Source organism: Simochromis diagramma, unplaced genomic scaffold (genome assembly GCF_900408965.1).
Source record: "Simochromis diagramma unplaced genomic scaffold, fSimDia1.1 OVJJ01000304.1, whole genome shotgun sequence".
Taxonomy (NCBI): domain Eukaryota; kingdom Metazoa; phylum Chordata; class Actinopteri; order Cichliformes; family Cichlidae; genus Simochromis; species Simochromis diagramma.
The window spans coordinates 14,792,594-14,810,047 of NW_024387030.1; the positions used below are offsets into that span (position 1 = coordinate 14,792,594).

A 17,454-nucleotide genomic window follows, 5' to 3' on the forward strand; every position below is an offset into this window, starting at 1 on the left:
CCCAGCATAATTTGCAGATGATAATGGTTTTAGCTGCAGGATGCTTTCGACCAAAACAGGCGCAGCTTGATGACATCATCAACATGCGCTATCGGATAGAGCGTTATAGTCAAAATCGCTATCGTTGGCCAAATTTATATCGTTTCTATCGTATATCGTTTATATCGCCCACCCCTACTACAAGGTTTAATATTGAGAAACTTGAGGTGGAAAATGACTTGAGCATTGTATAATTCAAGTAACATACATTGAACATACCATCAAAAAATAAAATAAATCATAACATTAAACTCACCTTGCTAAGTTGATCAGGCTTTTTCTTCATCCCCTGAGACCAGCTGCACTGAATCATCACCAGCTTTCCTCATCTTTTTCGCTCAGTGAGGTCTTTCCTTTCCTTGGCCATTCCTCTGCCAGCTGCCTTTGCACTGGAAAACCAAAGTGTGTGATCACAGGTGAAGTAAGGGATATTTTTTCCAGTGCAGGGTTTAGAGTAGTGATGGTAAATTTGATTCTTTTTACTGAATCGAGTTTTAATGAGTCACTCACCAAAGTGAATCGGTTTTTTTGAGCCATTTGATTCACTGAGTCAGTTGACCAGAGAGTGCAAAAAATATACATTTTCACTCAAACTTAATTTGTTTCTCTTTTCATGTAAACCCCACTGCTAAGATGAACGATTCTAAAAAAAACAACCCAACTATTTTATGGAGCATAAAAGAGCAAAAACATTTCTAAAATTAAGCAATTTCCTATCAAAATTGCTTAATAAACATTTATTTTGTTTATTTTTATTTTATTAGTATTTTCCTTAAATGTGTTAAATATATATTTTCTCATCTAAATATCCACTGAGCTGTGAGCCAGGGGGCGGTAATGCGCCTTAACATTGGTTGCCAACCAAGAAGAAGAAGAAGCTGTGAGCCAGGAGGGAGGGGGTGAGTGAGTGAGTGATTCGTTCGCTGGCTCTATGATTCAGCACAGGAGGGAGGGGGTGAGTAGCTCAAATGTGTTGTTAGCATGTTAGCAGAGCGATGCTACTGTGAACCGAGGAGCTATTTTCTTGATGTGAGCTTCTACTCAGGGTTTTTTCTTCCAGTTCAGAGCAGAAATGCTTTTGTTAAGAAACTAGCTGTTGTTTTTTCCCCCCGCAATTTTAATTATAAGCTAGATATATTTCTACTAAGCGAATTAGTTTGCTAACAGAAACAGGGATGAGTCAGTGAGTCAGTTGGGCTTGTGAATCATGATTCACGAGTCAGTAAAGTGATTCTCGAGTATTGAACGATTCGTTCACGAATCGAACATCACTAGTTTAGAGTGCTCCATTTGGTGATAGCTGTTGAACAACATTTCTAAGGATGTTGAAAAAGACAAATATTTCTGTTTACTATTAGGCAAAATCATCACATAAATCACATTTTCAACAAAAGTTAGAGCGAAGGCACAATTACAGGGAAAATGTGTCTGTCTGTGACTAAATGTACTGAGGTGAGTAATTTGCTGTCAGCCTGCTTATTGATTCATTGTACTGATGCTACAATGATTTGTACAAATCTTGGAAATTTACAATAACATTTCTAAATAAAACTGATGATGTACAATGTTGTCAAACCACCTGATTTATAATATTGTTACTTAAGAATAAGAAAAGTAACAGTCTTCAACAATTGCAGATAACAAACTCACAGATTCTCACCTCACGCTCGATGATACCGAACGCATCAGCAAAGAGCTCATCAACCTCCAGGATACTTACAAGACTGCAGTAGAAACCATGAAGGATGCCAGGAAAGCAGGTGGACAGTGAGATGAGCCGTCAGACACAAACCAACTGGGAGCTTGAACACCAGACAAAACGAAGCAATGACTATAAAAGTCAGATGGAAAAAATCACAAAGGAAATTGAAGTCATGAGAACACGCTTATCAATGCTTAGTAAGACCGGTTTCATTGTTTCTGTATATGATAAAATTGTAAAAGCATAATGATTTGTTTCATTATTTTCTATAATGGAGGTATTTTCTTTTGGAAACAGGCGATGGCTGCAAACACTGTCCTGCAGGATGGATTTTAATGAACTCTGTATGTTACTACTTCCCCTTGAAGTCAAATGAATTCAAAACATGGAAGGAATCCAGAGATTTCTGTCAGCTGCAGGGAGGAGATCTTATAATCATAGACAGCCAAGATGAAGAGGTTTGTTAGTATTTCTGTGCAGCGGTGTTCATGCAGATTTCTGAAAATTTATCTTTGGTTTTGTTTCTTTTTTGGTTAGAACTCAACAGTCAATTATTTGAGAAATCAGCTACTTCCGTGCAACTGATATAAGATGCGGTAAGCTGAACACAGCTTCAACCGTCTGTTTGTTGAAAAATAGTAATGGACTGCATTTTCTTGTGAGTAACTGTAACGGCGTTGTAACAATAGGAATAGTAATTAGATTACTCGTTACTGAAAAAAGTAACGGCGTTTCTTGTAACGCCGTTATTCCCATCACTGGTCTTTCCTCATCATAAAATTTAGATTTTGTGGTAACAAACACATTGATGGCTTACATAATTGGGATAAAGAAGTTAAAAATATGTACAGCTTCTGAATTTAATGTAATTAAAAGATAAAATTCACAATATGCCCGCTCAAGTATTCACCAGAGAAAGAGAAAATGAATTAATTCATTTACTATGTCCCAGATTTAGGGGCTTCAACACAGGACTTGGCCAACTGGAAATCAGGCCGAGAAGGCAAAAATACTTTTAAAATTAAAATAGTGTTTACATTTATTAGTCAAGTTTGACTTTATATCGAGACTTAATGAGATAAAGGCAGGTTTCAGATCAAGTAGACATGTCAGGTGTGTGTTTGAATCAATGCCTTTAGAAAATGTCTGTTTGCTCCACTCATTGCAATGAAATGTTTGTAAAGCATTTTAAAAATATATAAATATTTTCCCGTTTTTTTCCAGACCAGATTATCGCAAAGTAACAACTGAAAGTAACACACTGGAAAAACAAAACACAAAAAACGTGACTTTTGCCTTCAGGCCCCTACCCTCCCACAGCTATCACCAAATTCGGAGTGCGCATGCGTTGATTTTTGTACCGCAACATGATTGGCAGTCTGATGTTTTATGTGCTCTACTATTTATCACGGTACCTGACCGTTCGACCCTCAGGTAAATCTAACAGTGGATTTGCAAACGTGTCTGAACTTATGATTGTCGGCTGAGCAAATACGGACTGAAAAAAAAAAAACTACGTATGTATTTCCCCACACACGCTGCCTGGAGCTAATAGTGCTAAAGTTTAGTTAGCACTTTTCTTGCTGTCTGCTTCACCGGCATGAGGTTCTTGGTAATGTTTCCCGTTATAAGCTCAGTGTGACACACGTTGTGGTGTCCCCAATTTGCCAAAAGTTTCCTCTTTGTGAAAACGGTAACGAAGAACATATTTAGCGGTTGCAGTGTAGCTAACTTTATGAAGTGCTACATGAGTTAGCTTGCACCTGTTCTTGAGGTCTTGACGCCCCCTTGTGACGCAAAGACGCTATCACATGACTTTTATGGTGTTGTTTATGTTCCGTAAGCACGTCTGTGTTTTCATGGGTTGTCGTTGACCTCTTAAAGTATAAGGTTTAGTAACTTTTAGCATACCTGCTTTCTTACTGTATTCTTGGCTTACAGGGGCCTCAAAAAAGGGCCTCCCTCCTGCCGTGGTTAATGACAAAGCTGCGTGGGATGCCAAAACCCGGAGGTTCACCGATTTGCAGACAGAGCAGCTGGAGCAGCGGCTCCGCCCAACCGGTGGTTCGAAGGGAGAAACGAAAGAAAGGGTAAAAGATCCAAGCCCGGAAGAGGAAAAAACTACAAGGAGCAACATGGACAAAGAACCTTCAACGGCTGTCCCGGATAAAGATACAATGAGTGACGGAAACTCAAACATTACTTCAGAAGTACCATCTGAAGTAAAAGAGGAAGAAGCTGGGAAGAGACATGGAGCAAATCAGGAGAACCTTCAAGATTCAAAACAGGAGGATAGAGAAATAATTACCCCATAAGGTGCTGCATATGGATGCAGAGAATGGGGGAATCTCACCAGCAAAGGAGATGATGCCAGAGCAAGCACTCGAGGAACAGTTAAAGTGTCTGCAGACAGAGGACAGCATAAAAGATACTACATCTCAAGTACAGAAACAAGCCATGGGAGAGTCTGGATCTCCAGCTAAGAAGAGCACACCGGAAATGACCAGCTCAGCAGAAGACCAAATCCAAATACCATACACGGAAAAGTTAGAGACTACTTTTGAAGAGTGCTGGGATGAATACATAGTCCCAGCTGCAGATGAGCCACATGGTGGAGTCAGCATTTCCGAGACGGTGTTTCCCTCCCTTCTCTCTCATCCTCAGGCCCACTTTAAGCTCAGTGAGCAGCACCATGCACAAACCAGCTGGCACTTCCCTGCAGGACCTGGTCTCACAGAAGAGGTGCAGTGCCCACTTATAACTTTTCCTTCTATGAGCTATTACCCTCCTGTAGAGCCAGCACTTCCCTTGGAAGGTGAGGATGAAGGCTATATTTTGTTTTTAATTTAATATTTTTACTTTTTTTTAAAAACTAATTTACAGTTCAGTAACCCGCTCCATGTATATCTGTCCTTCTTCCAGTGATGTGGAGAGTCTGGGTAGAGATGGATGAGAGTGCTGCTTCAGCAGAGCCTGCCCTCATACCCTTCACAAATGCCACTATGGACTTCACTGTAATGTCCTACAACATCCTTGCTCAGGACTTACTAGAAGCCAACCAGCAACTGTACACACACTGCCCCCTGGAGGTGCTGGATTGGCATTACCGATGTAACCTGCTTTTAAAGGAAATAGAACAATGGCTACCAGACGTGAGTCATGTCAAATTCATGTTTCTGAAATTTAACCTGCAAAATTTTATATCTAATGTTAGGTGTCCGCTAATACTCTGTGTAGATTTTGTGTCTTCAAGAGGTTCAGGAGAACCACTACCATGAACAGCTGCATCCTGCCCTGTCTCAGATGGGTAGGTCAGCTGAGACAAAACAGTGGAAGAGTCCTGTTGGGGGATGTTTTGACAAAGATGTTACACATATTCTGTTCATGTTGTTGATCCAGGCTACACTTGTGTGTACAAGAGGCGTACGGGAACCAAGACAGATGGATGTGCTACTTGCTTTCTTGCTACCAGCTTCTCTCAAGTGGTTGCCACTCACCTGGAGTTCTTCAAGCCTGAGACGGAGCTGTTAGACCGGCACAATGTGGGCATTGTTTTGCTTCTTCGGCCACTGGTCAACCGGGGTTCACAAGTGAAGGAGGTGGGCTCGCCGCTCTGTGTAGCCAACACCCACCTGCTTTTCAACCCCAGGAGGGGGGACGTGAAGTTGGCTCAGTTAGCAATATTGCTGGCTGAAATTGACAGCGTGATCAAGTCCTGTAAGGCTAAAGGTGAACACTGTAACGTAATAATGTGTGGAGACTTTAACTCTGTCCCACACATGCCTCTGTACCAGCTGATCACTACCAGCCAACTCTACTACCAAAACCTGCCAGCATGGATGGTAAGAAAATATAAACTAATTAAGTAACGCCTTGTCTCGATTTTTATTTATTCATGCCTCAGTAAGAGTTTCTGTATTCACTGACAGGTATCAGGTCAAGAAGATCTGTCATATAAGGCCAATTGCCACAGACTGTTGGCGCCACTTTGGCCCAGCTCTCTGGGAATCACTGGCAGCTGCCAGTACACTACTGCCAATGAGATATTTGAGAGACAGAAATCAGGTAAGGTTAAGTCAAGTGCACTGTTACTATAGTAATATTGATCCATAGCGCATGTCTCATTCTTCAGTGGTATCTTTTCTCCATAATTTCTATTGATGCTTGATGATTTCTTCTTCTTGCGTAGGGAAATGTCAGTACAGCCACGACTTCATGCTGCAGCTGCGCTACTGTCCAGCTGCTTGTGTCCGTCCTCGGGGCCTGGAAGAGATTCCAGGGGTGACTGACATCACACCAGGTAGTACAAAAATACAATACAGAAACTGCACTCGCATTTTCATTTAAAGCTCCTGATTTCCTTACCATGATATGTTGATTCTCTGTTCATTTTTTTTCTTATTGTGCACAGATGCTTCAAGGGCAAATCATCTTGATGATAAAAGGTCAGTTTACCACAGAAGCAACAGACAATAAACAACATAATATTAAAGTTACTGTAACTGAATTCTTTCTACCATTTAGAAAGTTACATATCACACATGGAGCTAATGTATGATGTACAATATTATCAAGCTTACGCTGATTTTTAGCTCCATGTTTTTAGTTTTAGACTCTCCTATGGTAGCTTTACATGGTTTAAAAAGCCCTTATTTATGTTGAAGTGAACCTCGGTGGAGAGCTCTGCATCATCCGCTGTCTGAAAAAAGTAGTTTTAGCTCCTGTCACTTTGAGGCCACCTTACCTTTAAGCCCTTTGTTCTGTTTGCTGCCCTTTGTAAACAAAACATTACGTAGCAGATGTATGGTGCTGCTGTTTACCTGGTATCTAGTCGTTTACCTGGGATGACAATATTAAGGATGCCCACACTGAGCCCAAGCTTTTGGGTCACACGGATCACATTTCAGTACTGTGTAAGCCTCTTTACATTTCTTTATATTTCACCAGGAACTTGGGAAATGCAGAGATTTATTGAAATGCATACAAAGATACAAAGTTTGTTCAATTCTAATGAGCTTTTAAAGTCAATAGTTGGTATTCTTCAGCACTCTATTAGGCAACTTTATTGTAATTTATTTAAGTGGTCTTTATAAATGGATCTTCAGGTGTTTTGAAGGACATTCAAAGCTCTTCTTTGGATGTTGCCTTTTATCTCATTCTCTGTCAAGATGATCCCACAGTGCTTCAGTGTTTTTCTTCATATCCAGGTATGCTCATACTGCATTGGTACTATGTTTGGGGCTGTCTTGCAGAAAATTCTAGCTTTTGTCAATCAGTTGCCTTCAGATAAGTGAGGCACAGTGGGTGAAAACTTCACAGTATTTTTATACATGCATAATTCCATTGTTTTGACAAGATCCCCCAACACCACTGGCTGAAATCCCACGACAGAGCCTTCCTGTATTTTACAGACTGCTTTAGAGGCCGTTTGTACCGCTCTTCTCCCTCCTCTGTGCATATTAATAATGGTTGGGGTGAGAAATTTCAAATTTGGATTCTCATCCCACAGCGTCATGGTGGTTAGGACTGTTGCCTCACAGCAAGAAGGTCCTGAGTTCAATTTCACCATCAGGCTGGGGTCTTTCTGTGTGTACTCCAGCTTCCTCCCACAGTTCAAAGACATGTAGTTAGCCAAGTTAGGTTAATTGGTAACTCTATAGTTAATTGCCCATAGTGAGTGCGAATGGTTGTCTGTCTCTATCTGTTATCCCTGTGACAGACTGGGTATACCCTAAGACAGCTGGGATAGACAAAGATAAGTGGAAGAGAATGGATGGATGGATTCTCATCCCACAAGACCTGCTACCACTGACTTTCAGTCCAGTTCTTGTGTAATTTGTCATTCTTCATCCTTTTGGTATGGTAGCTACCCTTCCAGTAATTGTTTCTGATGAGGCTTTAGCAATAAGGATCAGCTGAAGGGCCATCTAGAATTTTTTATTTTTTTTTTTCCTATTTCTTACCAAAATAATTTTCAAATACTGTCCATTTTCTGTTGATAGTTTCTTTTTGACTTGTTATTGCATCTTTTTTTCTGCACTTGTGCCGTTATCCTATTTTCTTTTTAACGACACACTGCACACTCTGCCAAGTTTTAGGCTAATAGCTTTTTGAAACTTTGCAAAAATACAGTACTATGCCTGTCAGACTTGTTATCACTGGCACTTTTTGTAGATTCAGCTAAAGAAAGTACACCTAATTATGTTTTATGTGACAGACTGCTAGCAACAAGGTGCCTAAAGAAACATCCCTTGAGTTTTTATGCTTCAGGGATCCATGGGTCAGTGTGAAGTGGCTTAATAAAGACCAAAAGATATTTATCTGAAAATGGTCTGTTTCAAGGACTGGACTAAAATGAGTAAAAAGCAGCCAATGTCCAAGTAAGAACTTTTTTTTGTTTTTTTGTTATTACTTTATTCTGAACAAAACGAGACAGCAACTTAGAAGAGACAGATCCAGGACAAGGACATAGATGACTTAAAAACACGGACGATACAATAATTGAAACACGGGGGATATAGGAGCGAGTGTAGAATTTATAATGTGCAAGGAACCTCAATGTGAGAAGTGTCTTTAACCAGAATCTGTCAGTGATCAGGTGAAAGATGGTGGGATGTGGCAGCCCAGCAAGTAAGACAGCTGTGCAGTAATCTGGGTCCAAAAGGGCTTCATGTAGGTGCAGAGCCTGATTGCATCTCGGGGTGTTCTGAGAGCGCTGTATGCAAGTATCGGTGTCGCTAAATCCAATTTTGCAAAGGTGATGCCAAGAGTGAGATGAGTAATTCTTTTTTTTTTCTTTCCAAATAGTTGAATTGAACAAGCTATAATTGAATACAAAGTCTGGGTTATTGAAGATTAGTGACTTAGATTAGTGGATGGTCTAACTACAGAGTGTGTGATCTGATATGCATCCCACCAGAGTTGACGCTATTGTTATACTTTGGAAGCATTTATGTTTTTTAAGAGGCTGGGTGATAAGCGGTAGGTCTGACAAATGTATATCTTTACAAAGTACTTGTTTGGTATCTAACCAGGTGGTTTCATGTTGGGAGTGCAAATATAACTTTGAAAGACCTTCAGAAAGCTTGGAGAACTACTGCTCAAGAACACTTTAAAAACACGAAAGTGTCATTTGAAGCAAGATATCCAGAAAGGAGGGGGTGGCTCAAGACTTTTGCACAGAACAGTACATATGTTGACCTAATTGCATCTTTGGCCAAAACTAATGAGCATCCACCACTGTAACAGGATAGACAGATGAAAGATGATAAGTAAAAGCAAAATATGTCCACTGGAAGTATAAATAAGATCTATTAATCATTAATTCTATGGTTTTGCAGGTTCAGACACACAGTCTGCCATCGGTTAAACCTAGAGTCGGTTTATAAGCACATTCTCCCAGGTTCTGGAAATCCAGAAGTGACAACCCTGCATTCGGAGGTCGGACATACAGTCGACTACATCTTCTATTCTCCAAAACATGTTCTTACTGGTCGACAAGGTATGAGGATGTCTGACACGAAGAATATTTAAGATGTTCAAGCTCTAAATGAATTATTTGTGACATTAAATATATTGTGTTGTTTATTGTTTCTTTTCCCTAGCTTGTGCTAGCTTTCTGAACGATGGCCTGAAACTCATCGGGTCTCTTTCTCTTCTGTCTGAGGATGTCTTGTGGTCAATGAATGGCCTTCCCAATCACATGTTCCCCTCAGACCATCTCAGTCTTCTCGCTAAATTTCAGCTGGACCTCAGTAGTGCTTGACGGGAAGAACTGTGATTGAATGTTGGAACATATTTTCTTTCCAACTGTTCATTTATACAGGTTTTTGTTATAAATACATTTTTTCTGCTTCACTTCTGGCAACAAAATCATAGTTTTGCAACTGAATAGACCTTAATTTATTTTCCCAAATAGCACCGTAAATAATGGACACCATTTTTCAGTCTACTTTTTTTGTGCTTTTCATTAGATAAATACTGAAATGTCACAATTCTTTAATGATGCTTTAACAGTTTCTTTTAAAAAATGCAGCCATTGATTGCTTTGTTGCTGGTGTGGAAACTACATGGACCTGTTCATGTTGCTGTTGGTGAATGTTGTTTTGTTTGGGGTGGGATTTTTTTCTTTTTTCTTTTAAATTTAGTTTAGAAACTATGAATATTTTTTAGATTGTTAATAATGCTGAATAAATATATTCCCTAAATGTGTGCATCTCCCTGTGTTTACTGTCTGGTGATGTCTGGATGACATGAATTAATATTTGTGTGGTGTTGATTTGTTAATGCATGATGAATCTTAGTGTGAAAGGGTAAAATGTAGAGTGTGTCATCACCCCTGTCAGTATGCTGTTTAGATATATAGGTTTATGATGAAGGAAAACCTCTGCTGGTATGATTTTGTTTACTTTGTGTGAATTGCAGTTAAAGTTCAGTTCATCATTAATTAGTGCACCCCCTCGATTAACCCACTGTTTGAGACGAGCCATTTTAAGATAACATACTTTATTTCTCCTTAAGTTAGGACATTCCCTTGCCCTGCTAGCTGCTTGTCCTGTGTGAGCGCACCATGATTATGATTTCTACTAGGAGTAAAACTATAAATAGATTATTCAGTTTGGGCATGGTCTTACTTTTTCAGCAGTTTTTCCAATTTGAAGGTATTCTGAAATCTAAAAGTCCAGTATGTTGAACTCTGCCATCGCAGTATGACAGTGCTTTAGTTTGCTGAGGCTTGTGTTTCCCCTGTTATAGAAGTGTTTGCTTTGTATAGTAGTCCTGACAGAGATGGTGTTTAGAGAGCTCAGTGTGCTCTTCTTATGTGCCTCTGTTCTGGAAGGATCTGCAGTGCTCATTATGAACTGCTGATAGATAGAAAACCAAAAAATTCCCTGCCTGGCACAAAGACACCAAATTACAGTTTGGCTCCTTGTTAAGTATAGAGTTTATGATCTTGTTAAGGATTAGCAGACATTTTAACCTTTTTTAAGCAAGGTGTTGCGTAATCTCCAGGCATTCAAAGTTTTTTCTTTGGTCATTTGCTGCTTTTCACAAATTTTCAGTCCAGTCCTTGTACCTGACCCGTTTCCTAAACCACATAACACTGACCTATGACTTATTCAAAGCATAAAAAAGGCACGTAATTCAAGCAACGAACCTGTCTTGTGTTTACACATTATAGAAAGCTGAGCAAAGAACCAATTTTAAATTCTATATTTAGAAACTTTGTTACTAGAAGCCTGTCACAAAAGCAAGTTTGTTTCCAGTTCTTCGGTTAAATCAAGGAAAACAACAAAAACTTGGGATATCTCAGTATAGCATACAGTGTGTTCTTAAAAAGTCTGAGGAACCTGGACAAGTAGAAGACCAAAGACGTGTCAGGCCTAAAACCGTATCTACAGCAGATAAGCACCATCTGAAATTCCTTTAAAAAATTGGACAAATTCAACAAAGACTTAACCAGGGTCCAAGAGACCCATCTAGTGTCATAAAACTGTCCACAACTTGCAGTTATCACTAAAAAATAGATATACAAACACACTAAACCACTGCCTTAACTTTCTTGTTGGAGGTAATAAAAAAAAAACATAAAGATGTGTTGCCATAATCAACGTGACTCTTTATTGTGATTCTGCAAATCAACAGTTTTTGATACAAAACAACCGTGTTATAAGACATGAGAATGGACAACACCTACTGTAGAGATAAAAACGTTGGCTGCAGCAACATTTGAAACAGGGTGATAAACAATAAGTATTTACGGGTGATCGTCAACAACGAGGGTATAAAATGACGGCATTTCCAATAAAAAAATACAAAATGCAGGTAAAAGTGCTGTAAACAAACTGCTATACACTTTTGTTTAAATGGAAGTCAGTTACTTAGGTTACCACTTAAGGCAAGTGAAACATTTGATAAAGTTGCTACAAATAAAAGTACAGTTCACACAAACTCGCCTCGTTGTTACTTTACAATAAATGCAGCTGCATTACCCATCGGCTGTAACTCATGTGAAAGATGTTATATTTATCAGTTAGAATAACTGATGACACGTGTGTTTATGTTATAGTGATTCAGACGGGCAGAGCTGCTTTGTGTTTAGTCGGGCGATAAGAATAATGGGTTAGATGTTTTAAAAAAAGTGTTTATCCTCCTCTTTGAATTATCACACAAGGCACGAGAGAAGTGGTTTGCAAACTAGTCACTACACAAGTAATGGTTGCCCAGCAGAGTCTAAGTGGATATATACTACATGACATTTATTTGCACACTTACAGTACAACTAGACAGATTGCAGACGAGCCTCGAGAGCTTCTGTAGACAGCACAGGGACCTGTGATATGTCCAGCAGCTGAGCCGGTACTTTTTGTCCAGCTTTAGCTTCTTCGCTTTGTTTTACCAAAACTTTTTCAGTCATTTATAATGTTTACATATTACTGCACTTGTGCCCCGGCTCTGTTTTATGTTGGGAGCACTGCCAGCACCAATTTCTATGCACAGTAACTGCTACAGAAAAATACTGTAACAACACAGGGAAGCTGAATGAGGCGTTTGTTTGCGAGGAGTTGCTGGTAATCTATTCAACACTGAATCCTGTGAACGGGCCAGTGTGTACAAAAAAATAAACCTTAGGTTAAATCACTGGCCCCTGGAAAATATCAGATTCACGTCATATGACATGTAACACATTAACCGCCACTTCCATGATCTAAATCTAAATCTGTGGGCACAAATTCAATGAGCAGCGTTGGAATCTGTGAGCGAGAAACAAAACAAAAGGGTAGGGAGGCATAGAGGGGTACCTGTGTGTACAAAGCTCAGATCAGCCCCAAGCATGAGGGAAATTTACACACAAGTCAACTCTGCTTAAAAAAAAGAAATTCTGCTTCTGCTTCTCTCATGACCTGATTCGAGGGTTAGAAATCTCTCGGCCCTACTGTGATTGGTCACCGTAAACACAGTCATACCCACATGGAGATTCTTGTACTGTCACTGACAGCTAATGTTACAGGAAGTCCAGAGTTAATGGAGACTCCAAATTAAGGGTCCACATAACAAATTCAAGTAAAAACATTTTTGTCAAGTAACATATAAACATTGTAAAACTGGCAGGGAAAAAGTGCATTGTAAGATTTTCTTTAGCCTATCCAAATGAACAGCATTCCTTAACTGTTTTTAAGCCTGAATAGGTAAGGCTACACAGTGGGTATAACTGTTTTGCAGCAAAACACTCAACTCACACGGTCTGCCCTTTGTTCCTGATTGGATCATTAAATTGAAATTTAATAGAAGTGAAAACATCAGAGCAGGCGTTTTTCTTTTAACCAAAACACATTTGAAAGATGATGTCACTTCACAGCTTTAGCTGTGCCGTAGCATTAACCTGTATGAGCACGTGTGTCCTCCAGCACCAAGCAGAAACGCTCTCAGACACATGTCCCATTCTTTGCCTCTCCCTGTGTTTTTTGTTTCCAGCTTGCAGCTGCATCCCGGTCATTGAATTTGTGCATGAGGACTTGTGAGTGGGTGGCAGTTAATATGTGCACGTGTGGAAATAATCAAATTTTCTAATGAACGTGTTCTGTTACGCTCGTATTCTATGGCAAAATCTAACACCCTGTGTGGCGCTTTGAAATCTGCTAATTATCTAAAAAAAATAAAATAAAATCTTCCTCAGACTCGAATCTGGTATCCGTTCATATCTGTGGAGGATTTTTGTTCCAAAACCTTCTTGTCTCCAGAGGGGCTGCAAAAAAATAAATAAATAAATGTTAGAAACAACAACGAGGTTTATTCATATAAGAAGCAAACTGTGACGAATTTAGAAGCTCCTTCTTTTTGCCTTCGATCATAAGACATCTCCAGCACAAATACTGAGAACTATGCAGAGCATGTGATTAATCATACCGCCTCTCAACACGGCTGATCCTCCGTATGGGGCTGCCTGGTCCTCTGAGGGGTGAACCCATGCTGTTCCTCCTATCTTTGGTGGGAGATGGAGGTGCAGGCTTTCCTATCTGCAAAACCACAAAAGAACATAAGAGCGTCATTCACTTGAAAACATCATGAGTGAGCTACCAGTGCTTTCACCATTACTCTGAGTGTCAGTGGCTGAAGTATGTCTCTGTCTTTAATGTGATTGTGTAATGCACTGAGTGCACAAGATCAGCTACTGATGGACAGAGCCACCCTTGAGTAAAGCACTGCAGAGCAGCGTCGAGTCATTAGTTTTATTATACACCGAGCTCAGCATCCAGGCTGCCTTCATTATATGAGCATCACAGATGATGAGAGAACAGCATTTGAGAGAGATTGCTCTTCAAACAGCAGTTCAAATCAGTGTCACCACGCATGAAGAGAGAGCACGTCAAAGGGAATTTGATAAGCAGAAAGGGCAGTCCATCTGCGCCACTCTACCTTTAGCCTCATGTCTCGAGTATGTCTCTCCAGCTCCTTCCGTAGCTCCTCCTTGGTGAGCTTGTCCACATCAAGTATCGAATGTTTCCACTCTATCTGCTCCACGCTGTGAGGATCGTGGGAAACGTACTGGCCAATCTTGACTTTTCGTAAGGTGTGCCAGTAGCCCCTGTATGCTCCTTCAAACTCCTGGACCAAGTCCAGTAGTGTTCGAAATTCCAGGGGCTTAAACATGAGGTCCTCTCTTCGGCTCATGCCCAGCGCTCCGAAGCGCCCCCCGCTGTGGACTCCCAGCACAATGTGGTGGAAGTGGTTCCCTGAGAACTGAGATTTAAAGCTGAGGGGGAAGCGCTCCACGGCAGGCATGTTGTTGGTGAGGTAACTGCATCAAGCTGAGTCAAGGAAACGTACAACTGACCTTCAAATCCTAAGTCTAAAAAACGTCTGTACAAATTGATCTAAAACCGGGCATATAATGGTGAAGCCTGCTGCTTCTTATTATGTAGAAAATCCATCTGTTTTGTTCCGCTATACTAGATAATATCTGAAGCCAAAATTTGATGAGAAAACATACGGTAGATCTGCCAAAAACAAATTTATGAATCCATTTGTCAACCCATTCTGTCAGGCTCCACTGGAGTGAAGCAGAAAACAAAACAGTAACACTTTATAATACGGCCGTGACTAAAGGTGCAATTCCATAGCAATTAAATGGAATTTCATTGAATTTTATGCATATGTATTGATGTATCCATTAATGTTTTAAAATTACTGTTTGTTTTTTCACTAAACTACCAGGAAATTATGCAGTACTTAAATTTACATACAGTATAATTATTTCTTGTTTACCTACCCTTAAGTATTTGTGTAGAAATATAATTACATTGTAATTTTAAATAAAATTAATTGAAATTTAATTTAATTACAGGGTAATTACGCCCTTAGTCTCAGGCTGCATTGTAAAGTGCTGCCAACAAAACAATAAATTAAGACCTGCACCACGTCCTCTGTGGTCATAAAGATACATTCCCAAGATCACTGCCTCCAGACATTTGATTGGCAGAGCCTCCCGCGTCATCTCCTTAGCGATGTCCATTAACCTGCGCAAAACAAACGAAAAACAAGAGTACCATTTAATGTCATTCTGAGTTAGGAGACAGCAGCCTACTGCACTACCAGTTACAGGAACACATTGTTATTGATTTCATGAAAACAAAAGCATTGTCATTGAGCCAGGGAAATAATGTTGGCGCTACTAAATCTAATAAAGTGAGGTCAGGGAAAGTGTTTTCCAGCCCTGTGCTGATTGACACACACTCCTACACACAAAGCCCTGAAGTAAACCAGAGAGATCCATATGCATGCACTCACAGCAACACTGGGTAAATATTAAGAAATCAAAGACCCTCATCCCAGACATCCTGTGATTGCTGCTGTAAATATCTGTGACTGAAGAACTCCTTACGCAGTAAGAGGGCGGCTTTTCTTTATTTCAAAAAACTGCGTTCCTGTGTGATTGTACCTGTAAAGCACAGTTAAGGTCATACTGCGAGAAGGCAACATGACAAATGTTTTAAGAGAAAGGAAAAGGCAGCTCCTTAAAGTGCTCTGTGGGAGTCATAGGCTGTTGGTTAATAATGGATGAAATCCTTCTCTGGCTGGAAATCAAGCTTTCACCTAATATAGCATCTGTGGTGGCCTACATTATATTTCAGCTGTCTGGCCCATATTTTAAACTGTGAAAAAAACAGTGGGTCAGTGGGATTCTGCACTTTAACATCCACATTTCCTATGATCGGTGTGTAAAATCTATAAACAATCTATATAGTCTCAAAATCATTTTAAATGCACCCTGTTATCACTGATTTAGTTCTAACCGGCTTGCTCAAAGGATACTGCAATTCCCTGATGTACTTCTGTATGGCTTCCAGGCGCTGTGGGATAGTGGTGGTAGGCTGGTATGTAGGCACACTTGGTATTGGAATCTGTGGGACAGAGCATCCGAACATCTGCATTACCATAACACAATCCCAATATTCATTGCAGCTGGTGAATGTAGCATTGTTTGACCTCTGTGCTCTTCTGTTTTGTATAACTAATAGCAAAAGTAGCAAAATAGAAATTTCCTGTGCAGGGAAGTTTGCACAAAACACACATTATATATTCAGTGCTGTGTGAGCAGCTGCATTTCCTTCGGGCTTTACCTTGGGCAGGTCAGTGGCACCTCTTATCTCCTTCGCCAATGCTTCACCGCTGGGATGGATTCGAGCCACATGGCGCCACATCCTCTCCCAAGTCTCCTCATCCACCGGGAAGCCACTTCTGTTCACATAGAAAGGCACCCCTCCATCCCTCAACTCTTCGTCGCCTTCATCCTCCGGCTCCTCGTCTCTCTCCTCCAATGAGCCAACTGTGGCCAAGAGCATCCCCTCCTTTACCAGGAAGCCCAGCAGAGTTCTGGCACAGAAACGTCCTGACTGATGCCTTTAAATCCTTACACCTTGATTAATCTGCTTGCAGGTTTAAGTAGGTGTCCACGACAGATGGCCAACTCATGACACCGAGTGGATTATGGCATCAGTATTTCATAAAAGAAAAGCTGATCTGCTATAATTAATATTCGCCTGTGTCACAGCACGTAAATATGAGGCAGTGGTTTAATAACGTGTATTAAAATCGTACTGCAATAAGTATTAGACACTTTGAAATAAACAATAGTAGAATAAAGGCATTCAATGACCAGAAATTGAAATAAATCGAGACAATAAGGCTACTTAAGGTATAAAATGCTTGGCCTTGCTGTTAATGTTCATCAACAACCAAACACAGGCCAGCCAACATTAACACTCTCGATGCGAGGATTGACTTTGCAGACAGCAAAGTATAAATTCCTAATTCCCCCTTTCGTTAGAGGTCATTCACGCCACAGACATCCAGCAAATCGCCGCTCTCCTGCATTTCCATCTCCCCGGCGCTGCTCACACGTCCGCTTTGTCCGTTTCACCAAACGATTTCCGTCCAAGTCCGCCGGTTCATTGTTCATGCAGATGCTCTTCTTGGCTTCAGCGTCTGCGGTTATTCACATCCAACGAGCTACTCAGACACTCCCCAAATCTCTTCTCCTGCGCATGCTCCCCACTTAGCGGATGATCTCAGCAGGGGTACGATGATGCATTTAGGTGCTCCTCGTAAGCTGTCAACCTGAGGTCTGCTTTAGCTTATATTTCAATTTTCCAATTTAACAGTATACTACAAGTAGAAAATAAGGAAATGTACTTCTTGATTATAAAATGTCA

General features: G+C 40.4%; 2 protein-coding genes and 2 long non-coding RNA genes across 5 annotated transcripts; 2 read left to right on the forward strand and 2 right to left on the reverse strand.

Moving 5' to 3' along the window:
- On the reverse strand, nucleotides 1-3,766 carry LOC120740476. Of its 2 annotated transcripts, none has more exons than XR_005697382.1 (3): nucleotides 3,653-3,766; nucleotides 1,700-1,870; nucleotides 1-428 (listed from the first exon to the last, which is right to left on the reverse strand). It is a non-coding gene; the product is annotated as an uncharacterized LOC120740476 (long non-coding RNA). The 2 variants fall into 2 exon arrangements; XR_005697383.1 differs by having other exon boundaries at nucleotides 321-428; nucleotides 1,760-1,870.
- LOC120740475 lies at nucleotides 1,205-2,498 on the forward strand. The gene is made up of 4 exons (XR_005697381.1): nucleotides 1,205-1,491; nucleotides 1,677-1,938; nucleotides 2,039-2,199; nucleotides 2,279-2,498. It is a non-coding gene; the product is annotated as an uncharacterized LOC120740475 (long non-coding RNA).
- A 277-nt stretch (nucleotides 3,767-4,043) lies between the features above and the next one.
- angel1 (angel homolog 1 (Drosophila)) lies at nucleotides 4,044-9,956 on the forward strand. The gene is made up of 9 exons (XM_040042867.1): nucleotides 4,044-4,556; nucleotides 4,664-4,893; nucleotides 4,979-5,048; nucleotides 5,141-5,583; nucleotides 5,671-5,806; nucleotides 5,931-6,041; nucleotides 6,153-6,186; nucleotides 9,082-9,242; nucleotides 9,346-9,956. Exons 1-9 carry the CDS (start codon nucleotides 4,067-4,069, stop codon nucleotides 9,504-9,506), a joined length of 1,836 nt encoding a protein of 611 aa, XP_039898801.1. The 5' UTR covers nucleotides 4,044-4,066; the 3' UTR covers nucleotides 9,507-9,956.
- Nucleotides 9,957-11,343: 1,387 nt separating this feature from the next.
- vash1 (vasohibin 1) lies at nucleotides 11,344-17,410 on the reverse strand. Its single transcript, XM_040042870.1, has 7 exons — nucleotides 16,363-17,410; nucleotides 16,055-16,143; nucleotides 15,624-15,680; nucleotides 15,184-15,258; nucleotides 14,159-14,540; nucleotides 13,649-13,758; nucleotides 11,344-13,487 (listed from the first exon to the last, which is right to left on the reverse strand). Exons 1-7 carry the CDS (start codon nucleotides 16,582-16,584, stop codon nucleotides 13,415-13,417), a joined length of 1,008 nt encoding a protein of 335 aa, XP_039898804.1. The 5' UTR covers nucleotides 16,585-17,410; the 3' UTR covers nucleotides 11,344-13,414.
- Nucleotides 17,411-17,454: the final 44 nt, after the last annotated feature.

Bases quoted from the DNA above. Each gene is read 5' to 3' on its own strand.
- vash1 (XM_040042870.1), bottom strand. From the start codon at position 16,584: ATGCTCTTGGCCACAGTTGGCTCATTGGAGGAGAGAGACGAGGAGCCG. The intron at 16,144-16,362 runs GTAAAGCCCGAA...TCTGTCCCACAG, and splicing joins GTGCCACTGACCTGCCCAAG to ATTCCAATACCAAGTGTGCC. The intron at 13,759-14,158 runs GTAGAGTGGCGC...GTGGTTTTGCAG, and splicing joins CTCGAGACATGAGGCTAAAG to ATAGGAAAGCCTGCACCTCC.
- angel1 (XM_040042867.1), top strand. From the start codon at position 4,067: ATGGATGCAGAGAATGGGGGAATCTCACCAGCAAAGGAGATGATGCCA. The intron at 4,894-4,978 runs GTGAGTCATGTC...TACTCTGTGTAG, and splicing joins TAGAACAATGGCTACCAGAC to ATTTTGTGTCTTCAAGAGGT. The intron at 9,243-9,345 runs GTATGAGGATGT...TCTTTTCCCTAG, and splicing joins TGTTCTTACTGGTCGACAAG to CTTGTGCTAGCTTTCTGAAC.